The 22269-nt window shown below is 38.6% G+C and overlaps 1 protein-coding gene across 1 annotated transcript in view; it reads left to right on the top strand.

The window, feature by feature from the left end:
• Window positions 1-22269, top strand: part of FANCM (FA complementation group M) — a 45993-nt gene that overhangs the window by 16989 nt on the left and 6735 nt on the right. The window contains exons 10-18 of the mRNA XM_055132360.1: window positions 672-878; window positions 3130-3343; window positions 4573-4727; window positions 7022-7177; window positions 9083-10976; window positions 14658-14746; window positions 14835-14903; window positions 17804-17932; window positions 21861-22017. Coding sequence (XP_054988335.1) covers window positions 672-878; window positions 3130-3343; window positions 4573-4727; window positions 7022-7177; window positions 9083-10976; window positions 14658-14746; window positions 14835-14903; window positions 17804-17932; window positions 21861-22017 — 3070 coding nt within the window. The remainder of the gene's footprint in view (window positions 1-671; window positions 879-3129; window positions 3344-4572; window positions 4728-7021; window positions 7178-9082; window positions 10977-14657; window positions 14747-14834; window positions 14904-17803; window positions 17933-21860; window positions 22018-22269) is intronic.

Raw genomic sequence — 22269 nt, 5'->3', positions numbered from 1 at the left:
GGATGAGCTAAAGTGCACTCAGTCAGACATTCTGGGGGGTGTTTTCCTCCAGTCACATTCAAGCAAATGGGTATGGTCACATATTGGGGTTAGTGGGCCATAAATCAGAGGAATCTGAACTGTGAGGGGAGCAAGCAAATGGAATTTAAGCTAAGGACAAGACTGAAGCAGTGAACATGAAATGAACTGTGGCCATAGATCCTGTATATTTGGGAACAACATGCTCTAAACTCCCAAAGTCATATTCAGGGGTGTCATATTATACTACCCTTCAGTTGTCTATATGAAAAGAAATGTATTCTAGGAGTAAGAGAACATTCTGACTTTAGATATGTCTAACAAGAAACTTAAGTCTAGGTTGTGATAAATAGCAGTAATTATTCTGGGCCTTTTACCTGCCCTATTCCTTTTTAGTCAAGTTAAAAATAATGTCTGGGTTTTCTCATTCACTTATAAATTGTTAACATCACGACCATTATTAAAGCAAAGGAATTATGACTGCCTTTTGCATCTTAACACACTTGTTTTTGTTTAATATTGTCATTTTTTTTTGCTTTTCGATATTCTCGATGCCAGGTTTTTACTGAGTAGCCCTCAGGGGTAAGGAGAAAGTATGCTTTAATTTATACTTATTGCATTTGCATCTAGTTATTTTAAAATTTTTATTTTAGGTAGTGAAACAGTTTCGGAGCGGTGGTTACAATACATTGGTTTCTACTTGTGTTGGTGAAGAAGGTTTGGATATAGGAGAAGTTGATCTTATAGTATGTTTTGATGCCCAGAAGAGCCCAATTCGTCTTGTACAACGAATGGGTCGGACTGGCCGCAGACGTCAGGGCAGGATTGTTGTTATTCTTTCTGAAGGCCGAGAAGAACGTGTAAGTGGACGGGAATTAGACTGAATCCTACAACAGTCTTTGCCGGCAGGTTTTTCTAAATAAATATCATATTGTTTAGATTATTATTTTGCTTATTAACTAACTTTTATCAATGATTGGGAGTGTGTTTGTGTTCTAATATAAAAAAAATGCTAATTGACGACTGAAAATGGAGAACTATCAGCTGAAAACAAATTCCAGTTTCTTTGTTGTTACTGTTTTGGGGCCATACCTGGCAGTGCTTGGGTTACTCTTGGCTCTGCATTCAGGAACTAATTCTGGCACCCCCAACCGCTATGCTATCACTCTGGCCTCACACCACCAATTTTTTAACATTCAAAATAATGATCAGTTTGCCTTTTTATTAGATTTTGACAGTTGTATTAGATTCTGATGATTTTTTTTCTCATCTTTAGAAGTTTTTACTTTTCTCAATTCCTTGATTTTAACTCATCTAAAGGAATATTTTTGTACTTCAGTATTAATTTTGAGATCCCTAAATACTAAAACATACACGTGTTTATAACATATATAATATTTTACTTTACTATTTCCTTGTTTCTAAGGCATGTTGTTTTGTTAGATACTTTTTAAAAATTGAAGTAAATCAAGAATGTAAAAGTTTGCCTAAATGAATCAGCTAATGAACCAAATAAGAATGTGTGCTAGACAGTCTGTGGCCTTAAGATCTAAATATATACTTTTGGACCTTATCCAAAAAAAGCTACTGATACCTGTTGTAAATGATAAGGGATGGGAATTAATTTCAAATCTTACTAAAGTCTTGGTTGACAGATTTTCCTAAATGTGATATTGATTAGAATATTTTTTGTTAATAATTAACATTTGTAAATGAGTGGGACTCTTTGTGGTCTAATATATAGCTTCACATTGAAGAGTTTTTCCTTACTGACAATTTCAAAATAAAATTACAGTGTAATTTTTTTCCCCCCAGAGGGGGTTGTTGGGCCACTCCTGGTGGTGCTCAGGCTTACTCCAGGCTCTGCACTCAAGGATCACTGCTGGTGAGCTCATGGTATCATGGGGTGTCTGGAATTGAACCCACGTCCACCATATACAAGGCAAAGGCTCTTCCCTCTGCACTACCGCTCTAGCCCCCAATGTAATTTATTTTAAAGGTTTCTAAAATATAAATATAATAAAAACAAGCTCTACTTGTGTAGCCTTATTCAGAAATATCAGTCTTTATCAGAAACGGCAAGAAATTAAATAAAAGAAACTTTCTTTGTGTAATTGAGTTAACTGAGAACTTAATTTAGAACATTAAGAAACAAAATTTGGGGCTACAGAGATACCTAGATGGACAGGGGTATATGCAGACCTGAGTTCAAATGTTGCCTACACAAGTGCCCTTGAATATCACTTGGTGTGGCCCCTGAGGACCCAGAGCCTTAGCCAGGTGACCCTGGTAGCTCCGGCAGGAACAGCACCATGTCCATTGTCCCTAGCATTGAACTTTCCAGCCATCTTGACTGGAGCATCCCCGTGGCTCCTTAAGCACTGCTTGGGAGACCCAAAACAAAGAAGAAACAAATTTTATCTCTGCAAATTTAGGTATCTAAATAACTACAAGATGATTCATGGATAGTAATGTGTTTTTTCTAGTAAAAGAGAAGGGTATTCTGAGGAGCTACAAAAAAATGTGAGACCATATTGGCAGAAACTGTCAGTTGAGGTGGTTTTTAGCAAAAGAAAAAGAATGATTTCAGGTAAGATCACCTTATTAATGCCGTTTAGGAAATTCTTGAATGTTTGGATTAAAATTCTTTTCCCGGGGCTAGAGCAATAGCACAGCGGGTAGGGTGTTTACCTTGCATGCGGCCGACCCTGGTTTGATTTCCAGCATCCCATATAGTCCCCTGAGCATTGCCAGGAGTAATTCCTGAATGCAGAGCCAGGAGTAACCCCTGTGCATTTCCAGGTGTGACCCCAAAAACAAAAAAAAAATAATAATGAATAATAAAATTCTATTCCCGAGAGAGCTAGGACTGCGGACAGTACTAGTCTTGGCAAGACGTAGAATAGATGGCTGCACTTGGTGCCTATTTGTGTCTAATACACGTTAAAAGTATTGTTCGTCAAGACTTGAAAATGCTGGATAATAGAAGTTCTGTTCTTTAAGTGAATTGAAGTTTCATTTATTGTTTAAAATAAACACAGTCATAATAATTTTTTGTTACAGCTACATGATTATTATAGAGAAAGTACAATTTGATATTTGTTTTTGCAGACTTACAACCAAAGTCAGGTCAACAAAAAAAACATCTATAAAGCTATTTCAGGTAACAGAAAAGTCCTTCATTTTTACCAAGGAAGTCCACGAATGGTTCCTGATGGGATCAATCCGCAGTTGCATAAAATGTTCATCACACATGGTGTCTATGAGTCAGAGAAGCCTTCTCGGAATTTGCACTGCAGATCATCTGTCTTTTCTTCTAAGAATGGTAAATAAATTTTGCATGTGAGAAATGTGTTTTCTCATTGTTAGAAAGTCATATTTTGTTATGATATTTCTTTGAGAAATTCATTGTAGATGAATTGTAGATGAATTGCTCAAAATTCTTTGAGAAATGCATTGTAAGTTGTTTGGGTGTTCTCTGTATTTCTTTCACTTCTCCTTTCCTTCTTTCTGTATTTGGAATTGTTGCAATGAGGGTCTGGAGCAATAGTACAGTGGGTAGGGTGTTTACTTTGCATGCAGCTGACCCGGGTTCCATCCCCAGCATCCCATATGGTCCTTCGAACACTGCCAGGAGTAATTCCTGAGTGCACAGCCAGGAATGTTTCCTGAGCATCACCAGGTGTGACCCAAAAGAGAGAAAAAAGAAATTGCTGCAGTGACTGAGGATTAAAAAAAATTGTTGAAGGCTGGGGAGATAGCTCAAAGGGCCAGGGTGCATGCTTTGCCTGTGGGATCCCAGTTTAAGTCTCTGGTACCACATGCCTTCTTGAACACCTGGGATCAACCCCTGAACACTGACCCGGGCTTGATACCTGGAATCACATGACCCCCACCCCCACCCCCAAGATCCCTGTATGCAGCTTGGGAGGGCCCTCGAATATTGCTGGGTGTGCTCCTGGAGGCCACTGAATACTGGCCATTCAGGTGGTCCCTTAACACTGAACCACTAGCCTGGTCGGGCAAGAATTACTAGGAATGATCCCTGGACTCCTAAGCACCTTTTGGGAGGCACAAAGAGGGAAAAGAAAGGAAAAGGTGGTTCAACCCAAGTGCTCGCTGAGCCCCACTGCCTGGAAGTTGTCTTTAGCAAGCATGTTCCTGAGTACTGCAGCAATTCCCAGGGAGTACCACAACCACTACTCTTGTCTCAACTAAGAGTTTGTGGCCTGGCTAATATGTGCCAATGCCACAGTAAAGCAGTGCAAGACTCAGGGAGCCCCACAGTCTGATGTGCAACCTGTTCCAAGCATCCAACTCATAATGCTGAGCTCCATAGCCAGAGAGTGTGCAGCCCTTATCATGGCAACAGCAACCTCAGCAACAACAGAGGAAAGGAGGAAGAGGAGGACAGGGAGCAAAAATTTGGGGGCAGGGGCGGAGGAGGGGAGCAGTGGAATCTGGTTTGTCTGAAATGAGAAGATATGTATGAGTAGAGTTTGAAATGATATATTGTTACTGCCTTGCAATTTCTTTTCAATTATTTCTTTATAGGAATGAGACAAAACATCTCAAAGAAAGATTGGTTATTATCAGAAGAAGAATTTAAGATATGGAATAGACGTTATAGACTAAAGGACAGTGATGAAGTTAAAGCAATAACTTTGCCTCAAGTTCAGTTTCTTTCTTTACAAGATGAGAACAGATCAGTAAGTTAAATGTATTTTCAGCTACTTTTCATAGTGAATATGCAGTCTGGGGAATGAAGATGTTCATTATAGGAATGTCAGTAGGCTAAGAATGTAAATAATTAAAATTAGTCTAAGTTTGTAAAATTCATTTTTTTGAATTCTTTATTGTATATGTATTTGCGCGAATGATATGTTTACATAAGTTCTGCCTATTTTTCATCTGTTTCTATAACATGAATAGAACTTTTTTGTTTTGTTTTGGGGCCCCACTCAGCTATGCTCAGGGCTTAACCTGGCTCTCCACTTAGGGATCACTGCTTTTCTTTTGTTGTTTTTATTTTGGGGCCACACACGGCAATACTCAGAGGTTACTACTGGTTTTCACTCAGGAATCACTCCTGGTAGTGCTCAAGGGACCATAAGGGATGCTGGAGACTGAACCTGTGTTGGCCGTGTGCAAAGCAATGGGTACTATCACTTTGATCCCAGGATCAATAGTTTTGTAGAGTTGTGATTTGCAAGGTTGTCATTTTGCTTTGTAAATTCCACAGTTTAGCAGTCTTTACCTGTGTGTTTCTGATTCTTTTCAGCAAAATGATGTCATAAAATAATGACTGTTATAAGCATTGTTGTTCCAACAATAATATTTTTATATTTTTTTGAAATTAAAATAAAACTGAACATTTTAGATGCTCTTGTTGATATTGTTGATTATGAACAAATTATTGGTGAATTTTATGAAAGTGAAGCAGATTGGTCAAAGGTTACATTTGTGCTTAGAGAACTATTAAAATAACTTCAGGAAAGATTTCCTTTAGAGAATTTATTGGAGTTGAATTATATGATTATTCAGAATTTGATTCATTAATAAGGAAAATGAATGACAGAAGGCATGAAGAATTAGGATCAGTATCACTGAAATACTAGGAATGCTTTCTCACTTGATAAACTACAGACTGGAGAGACAGTACAGGGTTAAGGTGCATCCATAGAATCTTGGTTTGAGTCCTCAGCACCACATGTGGTCTCCCAAGCACCGACAGGGCTCACTCCTGAGCACAGAACTGGGAATAGCACCTGAATGCTATTGGATGTGTCCCCCGCCCCCAATAAAAGCCTTATTTGATAATCTAATAAAATGATTTTTAAACCACACACTTCCTTAAATATTTGCACTTAAACTTGGAAAACAAGAATATAAGTAAATAGTAACATCATCATCATCATCATCATCATCATCATCATCATCATCATCATCATCATCATCATCCTGTTGATTGTGGAATTTCTTGAGCAGTCTCAGTAACGTCTCTATTCGTCCTAGCCCTGAGATTTTAGAAGCCTCTCCTTACTCTTCTTTCCTAACGGTGCCACATTCGAGGCTCTTTCTGTGTCAGGAGAATGAGACCCAGCATTGTTACTGGTTTTGGCATATGAATACACCATGGGGAGTTTGCAAGGCCATCCCATGCGAACAGGAAAATCTCAGTAGCTTGCCAGGTTTTCCCAGAGGGAGAAGTAGGCTATAAGATGTTCGGGAGCTTGGTTTTAAGTCTCTGGGTGTTGGCAGTTGGTGGGATTACACGGCGCTGGGGGCAGTCCGTGGGTGTGACTGCCTAGCTACTGGAAAATGAGAAATCTGGGCGGAAGAGGCCCAGTTCTGATCCTAGCAGGCTTGTAGGTCTAATCCCCTGGTCCCACACACCTGGGTTCCTCTGCCAGTACCTTCATGCATGAGGCTCATCTGAACGTGTGGAGAGGGGCCTTGAGCATGGCTATGGCTAGGCTCCGGAGGTCTTCAGCCAAAGGAGCTCTGCCGGGGCTGGGAGGGAAGCTGGAGCCAACCCCCTCCGAGGGCCCCCCGGGAAGACAGCCAGGCACACGGGCAAGAGACTCTTGTAAGTAACTCATAATTAAAATGATTTTATGGCCACACCCGCCAGTGCTTCATGGGCTGCTTCCAGCTTACTGCTTTGGGGGTTGTTCTAGGCAGTACTCAGGGGAACTTTCGGTACCAGGATCAAACCTAAAACTCATGCATACAAAGCATGCACCCGCGCAGTAAGCAGTCTCCTCTGCATGATAAAATAATTATTCTTAAAATATGATGCATCAATAAAAATAAAAATGATTGAAAGGGAATTTTTGTATTCTATAAAATTCTCTTCCTTCTCATGTGATTTTAGTTGAATGTACCCACATTCATTTAATTATTTATGTTAGCCTTGATCCTAGTTTTGTTAGCCTGGATACTATTTTTTTACCCTGAAATGTAAATATTTATTTTTATCTTTTTAAAATTATGAATCCAGAGTCAAGAAACAACCCATGGCGTTCATCAGCTCTCTCTCTCTGAGTGGAGAGTGTGGCAGGATCATCCTTTTCCTACCTATCAAGTTGACCATTCAGAGCGATGTCACCATTTTATAAGCATCATGCAAATGATAGAAGCAATCAGAGAGGAACAGGTAAGGTTGCAGTGCCATTTTTCTCCTGCTATGGTGAAATTAGAATGATTAAACTTTCTCTTAATTTGAAGTTGTTAAGAAATGAGTATTTACTTTTGGTTTAGGGTCCATATCCAGTGGTACTCAGAGCTTACACCTGGATCAACACCCAGGAATTACTCCTGGTGGTGCTCAGGGACCATTTTTGATGCTGGGATCAAACCTGGGCCACTACATGCAAGACAAACACCCTACCTGCTCTTCTCTGGCCCCAAGAAATGAGTATTTATTTTACATAATTATAGTTAGGATATATTATTTATTTATTTATTTATTAATAAATAAATTTATTTATTTATTTGGATCACACCTGGCGATGCACAAGAGTTATTCCTGGCTCTGTGCTCAGGAATTACTCCTGGGCCCAGGGTACTGTATGGGATGCTGGGAATCAAACCTGGGTCGACCGTGTGCAAGGCAGATGCCCTACCCGCTCTGCTATCGCTCCAGCCCCGAATATCTTATTTTTTGTTCATAAGTCCTTGTGATCTCAAAAAGGAAGTAGACTTAGAGGAAGCAGACTGAATTCAAAGAATATTATGGTAAATATTGATAGATCACATAAATATTGTTGAGCCAGAGTAAAATTTTAGTACTCTTTAATGTATTTATATACTGCCAAGTCAATTTAGGTTCCTTTTTGGTTAGAATTTATTGAGATAGTCTCATATTTTTCATTTAATATGGGTCTTTCTTGTTCATGTTGATTGGTGGGTTTTTTGGCCCAGTGCTCGCTCTTGGCTCTACATTCAGATCACTCCTAGTGGGCTCCAGGGACCATATGTGGTGCTGGGGATTGAACCTGGTTAGCTGTATGCAAGGCAAGTACCCTGCTTGCTGTAATATTTCTGTGTCTTTTGTCCTCATGATAATTTGAGCCGTATTTTGATTATTCACCTTCATCAATCAGAAGAGCCAGGAGTAACCCCTGTGCATCGCCAGGTGTGACCCAAAAAGGCAAAAAAAAAAAAAAAATCAGTAGCACTCTTGCCTTGCATGCAGCTGACCATCCTTATGATCCCCCAAGCACCAACTTGCACCAGTGCTAGGGAGTGAGCACGGGGCACAGCTAGGTGGAACTCAAATCCCTTACCCAGAAAAATTTTTAAAAGGAGTGTAAGTACGGAGAAATTACACAACAGGAAGGAGCCCAAGGTTAGATCCCCACCCCACATAATCCCCATCCTGCCTTACCATATCTGGGAGTCCCTCTGAAGCTCTGAGCTGGGGTTGGATCCTCTACCCACGCACCATTGAGTGTGGTCCCCAGTCAGAGCAACAGACAGTTGAACGCATGTGGTTTTATTTATGCAAATTAAACATCTGTTTCAAAGAAATTAGATTATGAAATGTTAGTGGTGAGAAAAATACAATTTTAATTATTAATTAAACCTGTTTTTTCTGTAAAAGTATAGGTTTTCAATAGTAAATACTAGGGATGCAAAAATATTAAGTGATCAAAGTTAATTTGTGATTATTCTTCACAAGTACCATTTATAATTTGATATATGAAAATTAATTTAAGGTATAAAAGAAAAGTTGAATAATGCAATAGAAATTATTGCAATTGAAATTATTGTTAGATGATAGAAACTTTTTTTTTTTTTTTTTTTTTTTTTTTTTTTGCTTTTTGGGTCACACCCGGCGATGCACAGGGGTTACTCCTGGCTCTGCACTCAGGAATTACCCCTGGCGGTGCTCAGGGGACCATATGGGATGCTGGGAATCGAACCCAGGTCGGCTGCATGCAAGGCAAACGCCCTACCCGCTGTGCTATTGCTCCAGCCCCAATAGAAACTATTTTAACAGAGCAAAATTCGCCTCTTACAATTGACTTTGTAACTTTTTAATTTTTTTTCTTTATAGGGAGAATGCAGCTATGAATTAGAAATTAAACCTTATTTACAGATGGAAGATGTTAGCTCAGCATTTATTGCTCCCAGGAATGAATATCATCCTCTTGCCAATAGCACCTTTGCTAGTAGTAGAAAATCTTCACTAACAAAGGCTGTAAATCAAGGGAGTTTATTCTCACTGATTGAATCTATTGAAGAAGATGTTGGAAATTTTAAACAGACTCTTAACAAACCTACTAAACCTGTTTCAAAGAAAAAAAAATCTAAAGAACTGAAAACAGATCAGACTACAAAAGAAAACAGTTATGTTAGGGATTCTTTAGATGCCGATGGCAGTTCTACCACTGAAAAGCTTTTTCAGGAAGCTCTACTAAGTAATAAAAGGGCACCAGATAAAGAAGAGGTGGCTGCCTCATGTGCTGTCAGTAAAGATGTTGTTAATCATCCATGTGGATTATTAACTGAAGGTCAGTTTACAAATAAATCTACTAGTTCACTGGCTGTAAGTCTTTTAGATTCTGGTTATAATAGTTTCAGTGATGAGAAATCTCTTTCATCTGCCACACTTTTTCCATCTGAGGAAGAGCTTTATTTAGCAAGAATAGATGAACATTTTCGTGATGGTCATTTGTTAACAAAAGAGTTACTGGCTAATGTGGAGAGATTTTTATCTCATTCTCCTCCTCCTCTCAGTGGACTTGCTGATTTGGAGTACGAAATTTCTACAGGTTCTGCACTTAAAAATTTACCTCTCCCATTCTGCACAGAATATTCACAAAATAATGAATCCACCAGTGAGAGGTCATTTTCAGCTATAAAATCTCAGCAGAATGTAGAATTGAATCCAGTTAAATTTATTACTCATCCTTCTGAAACATATCATCCTTCTGGTACAACTAATGAAGATATTTCTAATGAACCAAGCTTCTGTGAGCATGAGGAGAAAGTAAATAAAGATGATCAAAAGGACAACTTAGCATCCAACAATCATATCCAAGTCAACACAAGCCCTCCAAACTACTCCAGTGAAGAAAAGAACAACAATGATGAGAGAGACCTCCCAGTGTTGCTCAGTGACCAAGATGAAAGTTTACTATTATTTGATGATACTAATACAGAGGTTAGCGATGTGAGCCATTCTCCTTTGAAAAATAAGTATGAATCATCAGACAAAACTACTCTGAATGAAATACCACTGGTTTCTCAATTCTTTATTTCTGATGAGCTTTTGACTGACAATTCTGAATCCCAGGATCAAATTACCTGTACTACCAACAGTTGGAAGCCTCACAAAAACTTGGGAGGTGTACCTGAGGATAAACTGAGGAGTGATGAAAATGCTTTTGACTGTTCTCAGGATTTATTTTCTGTTACCTTTGATTTAGGATTTTGTAGTCCAGAATCTGATGATGAAGAACATATTTCAGATAAAAATAAGAATGGACCTTTAAATGATCTGTCTGGAAGATGTTTAGCCATTGGGAAGATAAACGACACAAACTGTATTTCAAATCAAGCAGTAGTACCAAAAAATTATGTTGATAGTCCTAAGTGTAGGCCCATTACTAACCCATCAAGTGATGATAAGCAGAATCCAGCTCTTGCACGTTTCCAGCTGAGTGCAGAAAATAATAAAAAATGTGATTCGCCTGGATATTCTCAATTTTCTTTGCCAATAGGAGAAAGAGTTATGAGTACACCACTTCCTGAATCAAACACATTGAATTCATTTTCTAAAAAGAGAAAGGAAATGCCTAAGGTGTTAGATTCTAACAAAAGAAAAATAATTACACACACTGTCAAAGAAACGTTGAATTCAGCTTTTGACGATTCAGGACTTTTCGTAGAAAAGACTGCAAGCCGTGAAAAAATTAATATACATCCATCTTGTCATTCTGCTAAAGGTAAGATTCCATTTTTATAAAACATATTTTTGGAATAGTTTTCCTGAATAAATTTCTTTGACTTTTGAAAATGTAATTTCCCGATATGTAGTGTGTTGTACTAATCGATATAAATGTAGATATTATCTTCATTTTCTTTCTTTTTTTTGTGGAGGAGAGACTTAAAGGGCTTCCCGAGAGATTCTTGGCCAACGGGGCTGGCAGTTCAGTGTGAGGGCCCAAGGATACCAGGTGCCTGGGGTCACCTGGTCCATTGCAGTGGTGCTCAGAGCTACAACCAATGATGCTGGGGACTGTGTGTGCTAGGGAACAAATCAGTATTGTCTTGGCATGCAAGCATGAACCATAACCCTTTTCTCTCTAGACCCCCTCCTTTTTCCTTTTTCCTCTTTCTTTTTTTTTGCAGCGCTGGGGACTGAACTCAGGACTCTCACAAGATATAAAGCAAGTGCATTACTGGTACACTACATCCCCAGTACTGTATTGTATAATCTCTGAAGTTGATGCTCATTTTATTTATAATAAGACTGACTAATTTTATTTACATATGTTCTAGTATGCATGCCATGGGAATGGTATACTTTGAAATGCAATCATGTAAGATTTGGCTCATCTTCTTGTGTCACATGTATATTAGAAAAATTGCCAAACATGGGGCCTTAGAGATGTGCAGGTGTAAAGGTGCTCTCCTTCCATGCAGCGGTCTCTTGTTTACTCCCAGGACCTCATATGGTTCACTCAGGATCAAGAGTGGTCCCTGAGCATGGAACCAGCAGCTGCCCCTGAACACCGCCAGGTGTGATCATAGTCCCCCTAAATACCACATGTGAAAGTAACTACCACATGAATAGTATGGTGGTAGAGAGGTTGGGTAGTTGGCTCAAAGATTTGTTCCCAGGCATTATGTGGCTCCCTAAGCACCAAACTGGGAGTAGTCCCAAACAATAGCCTTGGGTGCCCTGAAAACAGAAGATGGTGACATTTTTAACTAGATTATATTGGAAAGTTGGATATTTTAAAAAATCTTCATATTTATTTTGGCTTTTCAGAAATGTTTATTACTCTGATATGTTGAAAATAAAGAATTTAGATGTTACAGATGATGAAAACAGTGAGGGGGAGAAGGAAAGTATAAAATTGTATGTTTAAAGTAAAAATTAATTTAATTTTTTTAAAAAAATTATAAATTTAAAAAATTTAATTTAAAATTGTAAAGTTTAAAGTAGATGATTTATATTTAGTGCAGTACTTGAGAAATAAGACTTTGTTTTTGTTTGTTTGTTGTTTGTTTTGGGGCCATACCTGGCAATACTTAGGGGTTACTCCTGGTTCTGCACTCAGGAATCACTCCTGGTGGTGCTTAGGGAACCATAGGGGTTAACGGGGATAAAACCCAGGTCTGACACATGCAAAGCAAACACCTTACCCACTGTACTAATGTCTCCAGTCCCTAAGATAATACTTTATTTGTAGGACTGAGATTAGATCACAGAAATCTAGAAATATCCTTGGAATTCTGTCAACTAACTCAGCGTAGTTACAGAAACACTATAAAATACAACAATAGATGACTTAACTATCCTTTAGACCCTTTTCTAGACTTTAGCTGTAGTTGATATACAAATTATTATAGCAGGCCACTTACTAATTATTCCTTATGAGTTAGAAAAAACTTGTAGGATAAAGTGAGAGTTTCTTCTAAATCTTTATCTTATGTTATTCTCATTAGCATAAGTGGCATGATTAATGAATGAGTTTGTTTAAAGAAAATTATACTAATATGCTTAAATTTTTAAAAAATCTGCTTTGTTTTTGTTGTGCTGTTACATGTGGTCTTGTGTTATATTATGTTGCCTGTGAACCTTGAACATTTGCTTTAATGCTTTCTTTGCTTTGTTTTGGTTTTGTGTTGGGAATTGAACCCAGGGTTTCACATATGCAAAACAAATGCTCTGCAACTGAGCTGTTTGTTGCCCTGACCACTTTAACACTTTTAAGCATTTCAATGTCTTTAGTTTATCTTTCTCTTTTCACATTTTACCTTTGTAGCATGACATGGACCAGGATGTATGGGTTAGTGGTGGAGCATTTACCTTGCATGTATGTGCTTCTTGGTTTGATTCCCAGTACCTCCTGCTTCCCCAGACATCTCTTAGGAGTGACTCCTGGAAGCACAAATGATATCTTACACTAGAAATTTCCTTAATTAGGTCACCTCATTTACTAGGTACATTTTCCATTTTTATTGTTACTATGGTATTGTTAATTTTCAGGGACTATGTAAAGAAGTATCCCCCACTCTGATTTCTAAGATTTTTCTTTAAGTCCTCAATCACAGCTTCCTTGATGACTACTAATCTTCAGACAATTACTTTAAGAACTCATGTTTTATTAAAACTCTCTTAAAAGTTCAATCAGCTTGTGCTCACCTTTTAGTTTTATAGTCAATTTAAGTATTTTTATTTTTGGGGTATGGCAGTTTCCCATTTCCAGTCACCAAAATCTATATTTTTTATCTAAGGCAGAGTACCAAACTTAATGACTTAAAATAACAAATGTATATTATTTTGTGCTTTTTATGAGCAGAAATTCTTGAGTGGCTTAGCTGAGTAGTTATGGCACAGTGTATTTTGTGAGATTGGCTAAGGCTGGCTAGCTGGAATTATCTGGAGACTCAAGTGAATTTGAAGGATCACTTTACAGTTGCTAGGAAGCCTTGAATTCATTTACCTACATGGGCTTCTCCAGAGGATTGTTTCTTAAGTCCTTAGAGTATGGCATCTGTGTTTTTCCATAGTGATATGTATAAGAGAAAGCAGGAATGAGTCCACGGTATCTTTTATAAACTAGATTCTGATGTATCACATTTTTACTTCATATATGCACATCATATACCTTGTAAGTTCTTGGTGGTGCTCAAAAACTATTCCTGGCTCTGTGCACTTAGGAGTAACCCTTGGTGGTACTTAGGGACTATATATGTGGTACCGAGGAATCTAACCAATATTGAATCAACTGTATTCGAGACAAGTGCCTTATTTTTTATAGAACCCATTACTTCACACATGTAAGTGCCCTTACTGTTACATCCCTGACCATAGTGTAAGTTTGTTGTTTGATTTTTGCTTGCTTGAACCTAGTATGCATGCTAAGAGCTCTATTGGTGAGCAACACCCCTGGCCCTTGAGCATTTTTTTTCATTTGCTGAATGCCTTCTAGTTAGAATATTTTGGTAGATTGTTTTACACACACGTTTATACATACCTGATTAGCCTGCCTTTTCATGGTGTAACTCCTTCAACTATAAAGAGCGTAAGGAAAGAAAGAAGGCAGGCTGGAGATGTTAGAGATAAATTCTGGAAACATTGACTGACAAAATTACATTTGTACTCTTCTTGGCCTCTTGAGTTAACATGTAAAATTGAGCCTGAGTCAAATGTCAGTTTAATAGCCGAAGTTTTCATCTCGTTTCCTCAATGGCTGTTTCATGTTTGTCTCTTTCTACACTGATATTTGGGCCATCATACTTATGAGAAAATTATCTTTTTTTTTTTTTGAGATTGAATAAATGTTGATATTGCCAGAGATACTTTTTTATTGCATTTCTCATAAAAGTAGAAAGTGGTGGTTTGGATAAACAAATCTATTCACCACTGTCATTATTTAAAATTTAAATTATAGATGAACAATTAACAAGTGATGAAAGTGAAGAGGATGTGATTTTCCGAAGGAAAAAAAAACCAAAAGGAAATTTCCTTGAATCCCCTGAGGTGAGTCCATAATCACAATAATGAGATCATAGAGTCTTTTTTCCCCTGAAAGTATTTTTTATCCATTTTATTCATCTTTTTAATCTAGGATCCGAAAAGTAGTGACTTTGATTCTCCACTTCATAATGTCAAAAAGCGTAGGATTCCTCCAAAGAAAGTAAGTAGATAACAGTAAGCAACTTAAATCCTTTTGAAATAAATAAGAAAATATGTGTATACATGAAGTGAGTATGCTTAATCTTACGGATATATAATTGACAGACATATAATAGAAAATCCTATGTTTTTTCTATTTCCATTTTTCCCCTTCTGGGTATTTTGTTTGTGATACACTGAATGGTGTGTTGCACACACTTGGTTGTAGTGTGCAGGGTTCTTTTTTGGTGAGGGCTGGAGGTGAAGGGCCAGCCAGTGATGCTCAGGGCTTACTCTTGCCTCTCTGTTCTGGGATCACTTCTGGTGGGTCTCAGGGGTTGAACCCTGGTCGGCTGCATGCAAGGCAAATGCACTACTGCTGTACTGTCATTCTGGCCCCCGTGGATTTTCTTTACAATTTATCCCACTTCCTTCCCTTTTTCTGCTGTTGCTGCTGCATTGACCAAATGTCTTGGCTGTGGTGCTCATGCACTGGTTTACTGTGCACTGGAGATGAAACACGTTTTTGTGGCACTGGGGATCCTAATTGGCAGTTCCATCAGCATCGAGCTAGGCTGGATCATACGTGGGGTGACTCTGGGAATCAAGCTTCTAATCTCATGTCTGTTATCACCAGGCTCTTGAATTTGTGTCTATTCAATTTTATATTTTATTAAATAACTTAGCTCCTTTTGTCAATATATTTTAACAATTCAACAAATAGTCATGAAGTAACTATAATTTATATACTATGTAAAATAGGCCAGAGTGATAGACAGTACAGTGAGTAAGGCATTTGCTTGCCTTACACATGGCCTGGGTTTAATCCCTAGCACCCCATATGTTCCCCAGACCCTGCCAGGAGTGATCTCTGAGCTTATGCCAGGAGTAAGCCCTGAGCGTTGATGGATCTGACCCAGAAAATTTTTTAAAAAATTTAAAAAGAGACTGTCCTGGTTTTGTCTTAGATTCTCTGTAATAATTCTCTATAATGTAATAGGAGAGAATTAAGTTTAAAAAAAAAAAGGGAGCCAGAAAGATAGTACAGTGTATAAGGTACTTGCCTTGCATGCTGCTGACCCATATAGGGCTGTTGCTTCGCATGCAGCTGATCCTGGTTTGATCCTGAGCACTCATATGTGATCCCCCAGGATTGACTCCCACTAAGCATAGTACCATGTGTAAGCCGTAGGTAACACTGCCAAGTATAGTGGTTTCCCCCACCCCCACAGAAACCTAAGATAAGTAAACATCAATTTGAATATAATTTTTAAGTGGCCACTGTCACTGTCATCCCATTGCTCATCGATTGGCTCGAGCGGGCACAAGTAACATCTCCATGTAAGACTTGTTACTGTTTTTGGCTTATTGAATATGTCATGGGTAGTAATAAACCCTTAAGCTTATGAGTTTTGGCAAACTTTTTAAAATAGTATTTAAATGCTTATTAAAAACTTGGCAAATTTCGGGGCTGGAGTGACAGCACAGCGAGTAGGGCGTTTGTCTTGCATGCGGCCGAACTGGGTTCGATTCCCAGCATCTCATATGGTCCCCTGAGCACCACCAGGAGTTAATTCCTGAGTGCAGAGGCAGGAGTAGCCTCTGTTCATCGCCAGGTGTGACCCAAAAAGCCAAAAAAAAAAAAAACTTGGCAAATTTCTTTGATGAGCTTCTTTAAATAGTTTTTAAATCCTTATTAACATTTTAAATATTGGGGCTGCAGAGATATTAAAGCGAGTAGGACACTTGCTTTGCATATTGCTAACCCAAGTTTGATCTCTGGCATCTCATAAGAGCCCTGAGCCCCACCAGGAATGGTCCTGAGTATATAGAGCTAGGAGTAAGCCCAGAACACAACTGAGTGTGCTCAGGGGACCATACAGTTTTAGGCCTTACATGATTGGCGTGTGCTTCCTGAAAGCTATTTCCACAGCCTCTTTGTAGGTTTTAAAAAAGGAAAGGAAGGATCCAGGTTACTTTGGTTTGGGCTTAGACTATTTGGTAGATAGACCATATAAGACAAGAATGTAGCTGGTCCACTGAGCCCACTGGAGTGATCCCTGAGCACAAAGCCAGGAGTAAGCCCTAAGAACCACCAGATGTGACCCCAAAACTTAAACCAAAAAAGAATTGAATGAATACTGTACTATTATTACTTGTATTGCCTAATTTAGTATTTAATACTACCTAACTTGTACATTTTTTTTCTTTCCCTTTTTTTTTGGGGTGGGGGGTTATATTAGGTAGTACCCAGGGCTTGTTTCTGGTTCTAAGCTCAGGAATCACTCCTGCCAGGCTTGGGAGACCACCTGGGGTGCCTGGGACTGAATCCAGATCTTTGTGAGCAAGGCGAGTGCCTTTCCTGCTAGTTGTTCAGCCTCCATTAATTCTTAAGTTTTATGTTTTTATAACAGAACTCCAAGTTAAGTGGATTTTATTTTTCTAATATTAATTTTCTATGACATGGAGATTGCTCAAAGATTCCTTTGCAGACTGGACTCCTGGGTTTGTTCCCTGGCACCAGAGGTCCCCCAAGCACTGAGCTGGGAGTAGCATCTGAGCACTAATGGATTAGACCCAAAATCAAAATAATAATAATAATAATAATAATAATTTGAAAAGGGTTTTAAAACTTTTTCTAATTTTTTTTAGAAAGACAACTATTTAAAAACAGAAAAGCACCAATCCTTGAACTTATTATAGTCCTTAAAATATAATACTCCAAATGTATTTTTTTCTAATGCTTTTTTTTTTTTTAATTTTGAACATAGCTGGTAGTGCTCAGGAACCTCTGACAGTGCACCCAGGAATTAGCCCTGGCAGTGCTCAGGGGACCACATGGAATGCCAGGAATTAAACTTGAGTCGGCCTCTGTACTGTCTTTTCTGCCCTAATGCAAGAATCTCTTTGAATTATTTATAGTTAGAATTATCATCTAGTGATGAGAGTGAAAGTTTTCATGAAGGACAACCACAAGTAGAAGACATTAAGGATTCTAACAGAACTGCTAAAAAAGTCATCAAAATCAAAAAGAGACAGAGACCTCTAGAGGTAAATCTATTAATTTACTATTTTCAAATATATATGTACAAGAATAAATAGATTCGATGGTAATTTACTATAGTATTACCATGGTTTGGATGTACCATAACAGTTACCGTAACATGCCGCTGCTGAAGTTCCCCAGGCTGCTGCCAGTGACCGTATGTTACTTTGAGTCCACCTCTTTGTTCCTTCCCCTGCCACCCATCCCAGGCCTCCTTTCGCCTACACTCACCCTGTTTGGCAATCTCTGTTTTATAATTCAAGGCTAAGGGTTTGTCATAGTTCAGTTTTATCTGTTCCCTAGTTTCATTTCTATGTGTCAGACAAGTGAGATTATTTGTCCTTATCTGAAATTTGTCCTTCTCTTTCTTTGTGCACTTAATATGATAGCTTAACCTGATAGCTTCACTTCTCTCTGAAAATTCAATTTAAATGGTGGTGTGTATTCTCTTAACATTTTTACAGAAAACGTACCCGTTAAGAAAATGTTTTGATTCTACTATTTATTTTAATTATGAATTAAAATCTTTCAAGAATACTTGCTATTTATAATCATGATACTTTTTTTCTTTAAAAAAATTTTGCTTTATGCCTGAAGAGATGGTAGTGGGGACTGGGCACTTACCTTGTACATGGCTGACCCCAGTTCAGTCCCTGGCACTTTTTAGTCTCCCTAGGGCTGCCAGGATTGACCCTGAGCAGAGTCATGCATAATCTCTGAACACTCCCAGGTGTGGGCCAAGCCCATCTCCCCCAAATAAAATAATAAAAACTTGGCTTTTATTATTGAGGTAATAATGGTTTTCACTAGTGTTACTGCTTACTATGATTTTGTTGCCCAAAGTTACTGCTGTACTACACCTGCCACCAAAGTGCTAAAAATCCTCCACCACTGTCCTTCTGCTCTGACCTTTCCTGCCACATCCCCCACCTCTCACCTCGTTCTTTTGTTGGAATCCAAGGGCTGATTTTCATTCAGTGTTGTTTGTTCCCTTGCTTTATTGTGTTATATATCACATACAAGTGAAAACCTTTAGCATTTGTCTGATCTAGTCCCTCTGGTTCATCATATAAGCTGTTTCATTTCAACATCTTAAAATATTTCTTCATCTTTTCTTTAATGGAATAGTGTCCCTTTATATGTATACATCACAGTTTTGGGTTTGTGTTCTATTTGGGGGTCAAATCTGGTTCTTCTCAGAGCTTGTTGCTGACTGCACTCAGGGATCACTTCTGGAGGAAGTCAGGGTAAGGCTATGAGGTGCCAGGGCTCGACATCTGTCAGCTACATGCAAGACAAACGCCTTACCCACTATACTATTTCTGTGGCCCACCACAATTTTTTTTTTATTCACTCATCTGTCACTGGGCATTTGACTTGTTTCCAGATATTGGCTGTTATAAATAGCACAGCATTGAATCACCGGCTCTTTTGATTATTAATTTTTATGAGTTTCGATAAAGCTGAACCAGTTCATGACACTTCCACCAACAGTGAAGGTTCCTTTTGCACAGCATCCCAGTTAGCACTCATTTCGTGGTTTTTTTTTTTGTTTGTTTTTTTTTTTTTTTTTTTTTTTGCTTTTTCGGTCACACCCGCCAATGCACAGGAGTCATTCCTGGCTCATGCACTCAGGAATTATCCCTGGTGGTGCTCAAGGGACCATATGGGATGCTGGGATTCGAACCCGGGTCGGCCGCGTGCAAGGCAAACGCCCTACCCGCTGTGCTATCACTCCAGCCCCCTCATTTTGAGTTGTTGCTTTGTTTTGTAGCTACTCTTTGCAATGCTGGGAGTTATTCCCAGTTCTGTACTTGGGGATGGCTTCTTTTTTTTTTAATTAATTAATTTATTTATTTTATTGAATCACCATGTGGAAAGTTACAAAGCTTTCAGGCTTAAGTCTCAGTTATACAATGCTCGAACACCCATCCCTTCACCAGTGCACATGTTCCACCACCAAGAACCACAGTAAACCTTCCCCCCACCCCCAACACCCAGCCCCCCACCCTGCCTGTATAGCTGGTAAATTTCACTTTACTTTCTCTTTACTTTGATTACATTCAATATTTCAACAAAAAAACTCACTATTATTGTTTGGAGTTCCCCCCCCCCCCCAAAGTCGGACCTGCTGGAAAAGAAGCATTTGGTAATTTGTTTTCCATTGCTGAGAATGAAGAGATAAGAGGTCGTGTGGCCACAAAAGTGGCCGCGAGATTTTGGATTTCTGTATTTTAGTATTTTAGTAACTAAGTCCAGAGAAATTTCTACCAGAAGTTGCATCATTGCAAGCTCATACCTCTCTGCTACTTTATATTCCACATGTGAGTGCAATCTTTCTATGTCTGTCTCTTTCTTTCTGACTCATTTCACTCAACATGATACTTTCCATGTTGATCCACTTATATGCAAATTTTATGACTCATCTTTTCTAACAGCTGCATAGTATTCCATTGTGTACACGAACCAAAGTTTTTTTAACCAGTCATCTGTTTTGGGGCACTCCGGTTTTTTCCAGATTCTGGCTATTGTTAACAGTGCTGCAATGAACATAGAAATGCAGATGTCATTTCTACTATACCTTTTTGACTCTCCGGATATATTCCCAGGAGTGGTATTGCTGGGTCCAATGGGAGCTCAATTTCTAATTTTTTGAGAATCGTCCATACTATTTTCCAAAAAGGCTGAACAAGTCGGCATTCCCACCAGCAGTGAAGAAGAGTCCCTTTCTCCCCACATCCATGCCAACACCGGTTGCTTTTGTTTTTTTGGATGTGGGCCAGTCTCTGTGGTGTGAGATAGTATCTCATTGTTGTTTTGATCTGCATCTTGGGGATGGCTTCTGGGAGGTCTTGGGGGACTAGGTGCTAGGGGTTAAATTTGGTCTTCCCACATATGAAGCATGCTTTGCATGCACTGAGCTGGTTTATCTTTCTTTCCAGCCATAAGACTTTTTGATATAGGTCATTCTCATTATTGTGAAATTACACTGACATTTTGATGTGCAGTTTCCTGATCATAAGTTAATCAGTTATTATGAACACTATCAGTTGACCTGTATTTCTGTATGTCTTCTCTGAGGAAGCATTTGTTCATTTTTTCTCCCTGTTATTTGATGCTTGCTTTCTTTTGGTTAACTTTTGTGACTATTTTATACATTTTGAATATCAGCCCTTTGTTAGATATATGACGCATGAATATTTTCGCTCATTCAATAGCATTTTGATTTTAGCTCATATTTCTCTCACCATGCTAAAAACTTTCAGTTTGATATAGTCCCCATACTGTTTTTCTTATTCCTATCCAATATTCAGAGTTCTAGAAAAGAATTTTTTGTACTGTTTCCTTTCTTATTGCTCCTTTTTTGTTGCAGTATATTACTGTCACTGTCATCCTGTTGCTCATCGATTTGTTTGAGCGGGCACCAGCAACATCTCTCATTGAGAGACTTATTGTTACTGTTTTTGGCATATCCAATATGCACAGGTAGCTTGCCAGGCTCTGCCGCGCGGGCGCGATACTCTTGGTAGCTTGCCGGACTATTCGAGAGGGGCGGAGGAATCGAACTTGGGTTGACCGAGTGAAAGGCGAATGCCCAACGACTGTGCTATAGCTCCAGCCCAGCATATTACCTGGTAGATTTAATTAGCCACTTCCCATTTGACTACCATAATTACTCCTGGCAGTACTCAGGGGACCATATGGGATGCTGGGAATCGAACTGGGGTCGGCCAGTTGCAAGGCAAATACCCTACCCACTATGCTATTGCTCCAGCCCCTTAAGTATGCTATTCTAACATTTTAAATTTTTCATTATTTCATTTTCTCTTCATTATCTTTTATTATAATAGCATTTGGAAACAGCCCATTTTACAGAACTTTTAAAAATTTTTTAAAGGTTTTCTTTCGTGTTTTTAAATTTTTTATTATTAGCTTATAGCCAGGAAATTTTTAGATGATGAAGCAGAACTTTCCCAAGAAGATGCAGAAAGTATTTCACCTGATGAAAATGATGAGTCAGAAAATGAAGCTGATTCCTCCTTACTTGACTTCGTAAATGATCAGACTCAACTTTCACAGACTATAAATGGTAAATTTCAGGATTCTTCTTTTAACTTTCAGTGATTTTAATGTTCTTATTTTAGTGTTTCAGTCAATTTTCAAAGAACTCTGACTAGACATGTTTGGGCCAGATAATATGTAGGGCTTACATGCAGGTGACCCTGGTTCAATCCTTGGCACCCTATTTAGCACCCCAGGAGTAATTTCTAAGCACAGAGCCAAAAGTAAGTTTTCTTGAGTACAACTGGGTATGACTAAAAAAAAAAGAAAAAAAATGCTC

The sequence above is a fragment of the Sorex araneus genome, chromosome 3, assembly GCF_027595985.1.
Source record: "Sorex araneus isolate mSorAra2 chromosome 3, mSorAra2.pri, whole genome shotgun sequence".
Taxonomy (NCBI): domain Eukaryota; kingdom Metazoa; phylum Chordata; class Mammalia; order Eulipotyphla; family Soricidae; genus Sorex; species Sorex araneus.
Note: the sequence above shows the minus strand (reverse complement) of the source record. Positions and strands in the feature narration are given on the sequence as shown.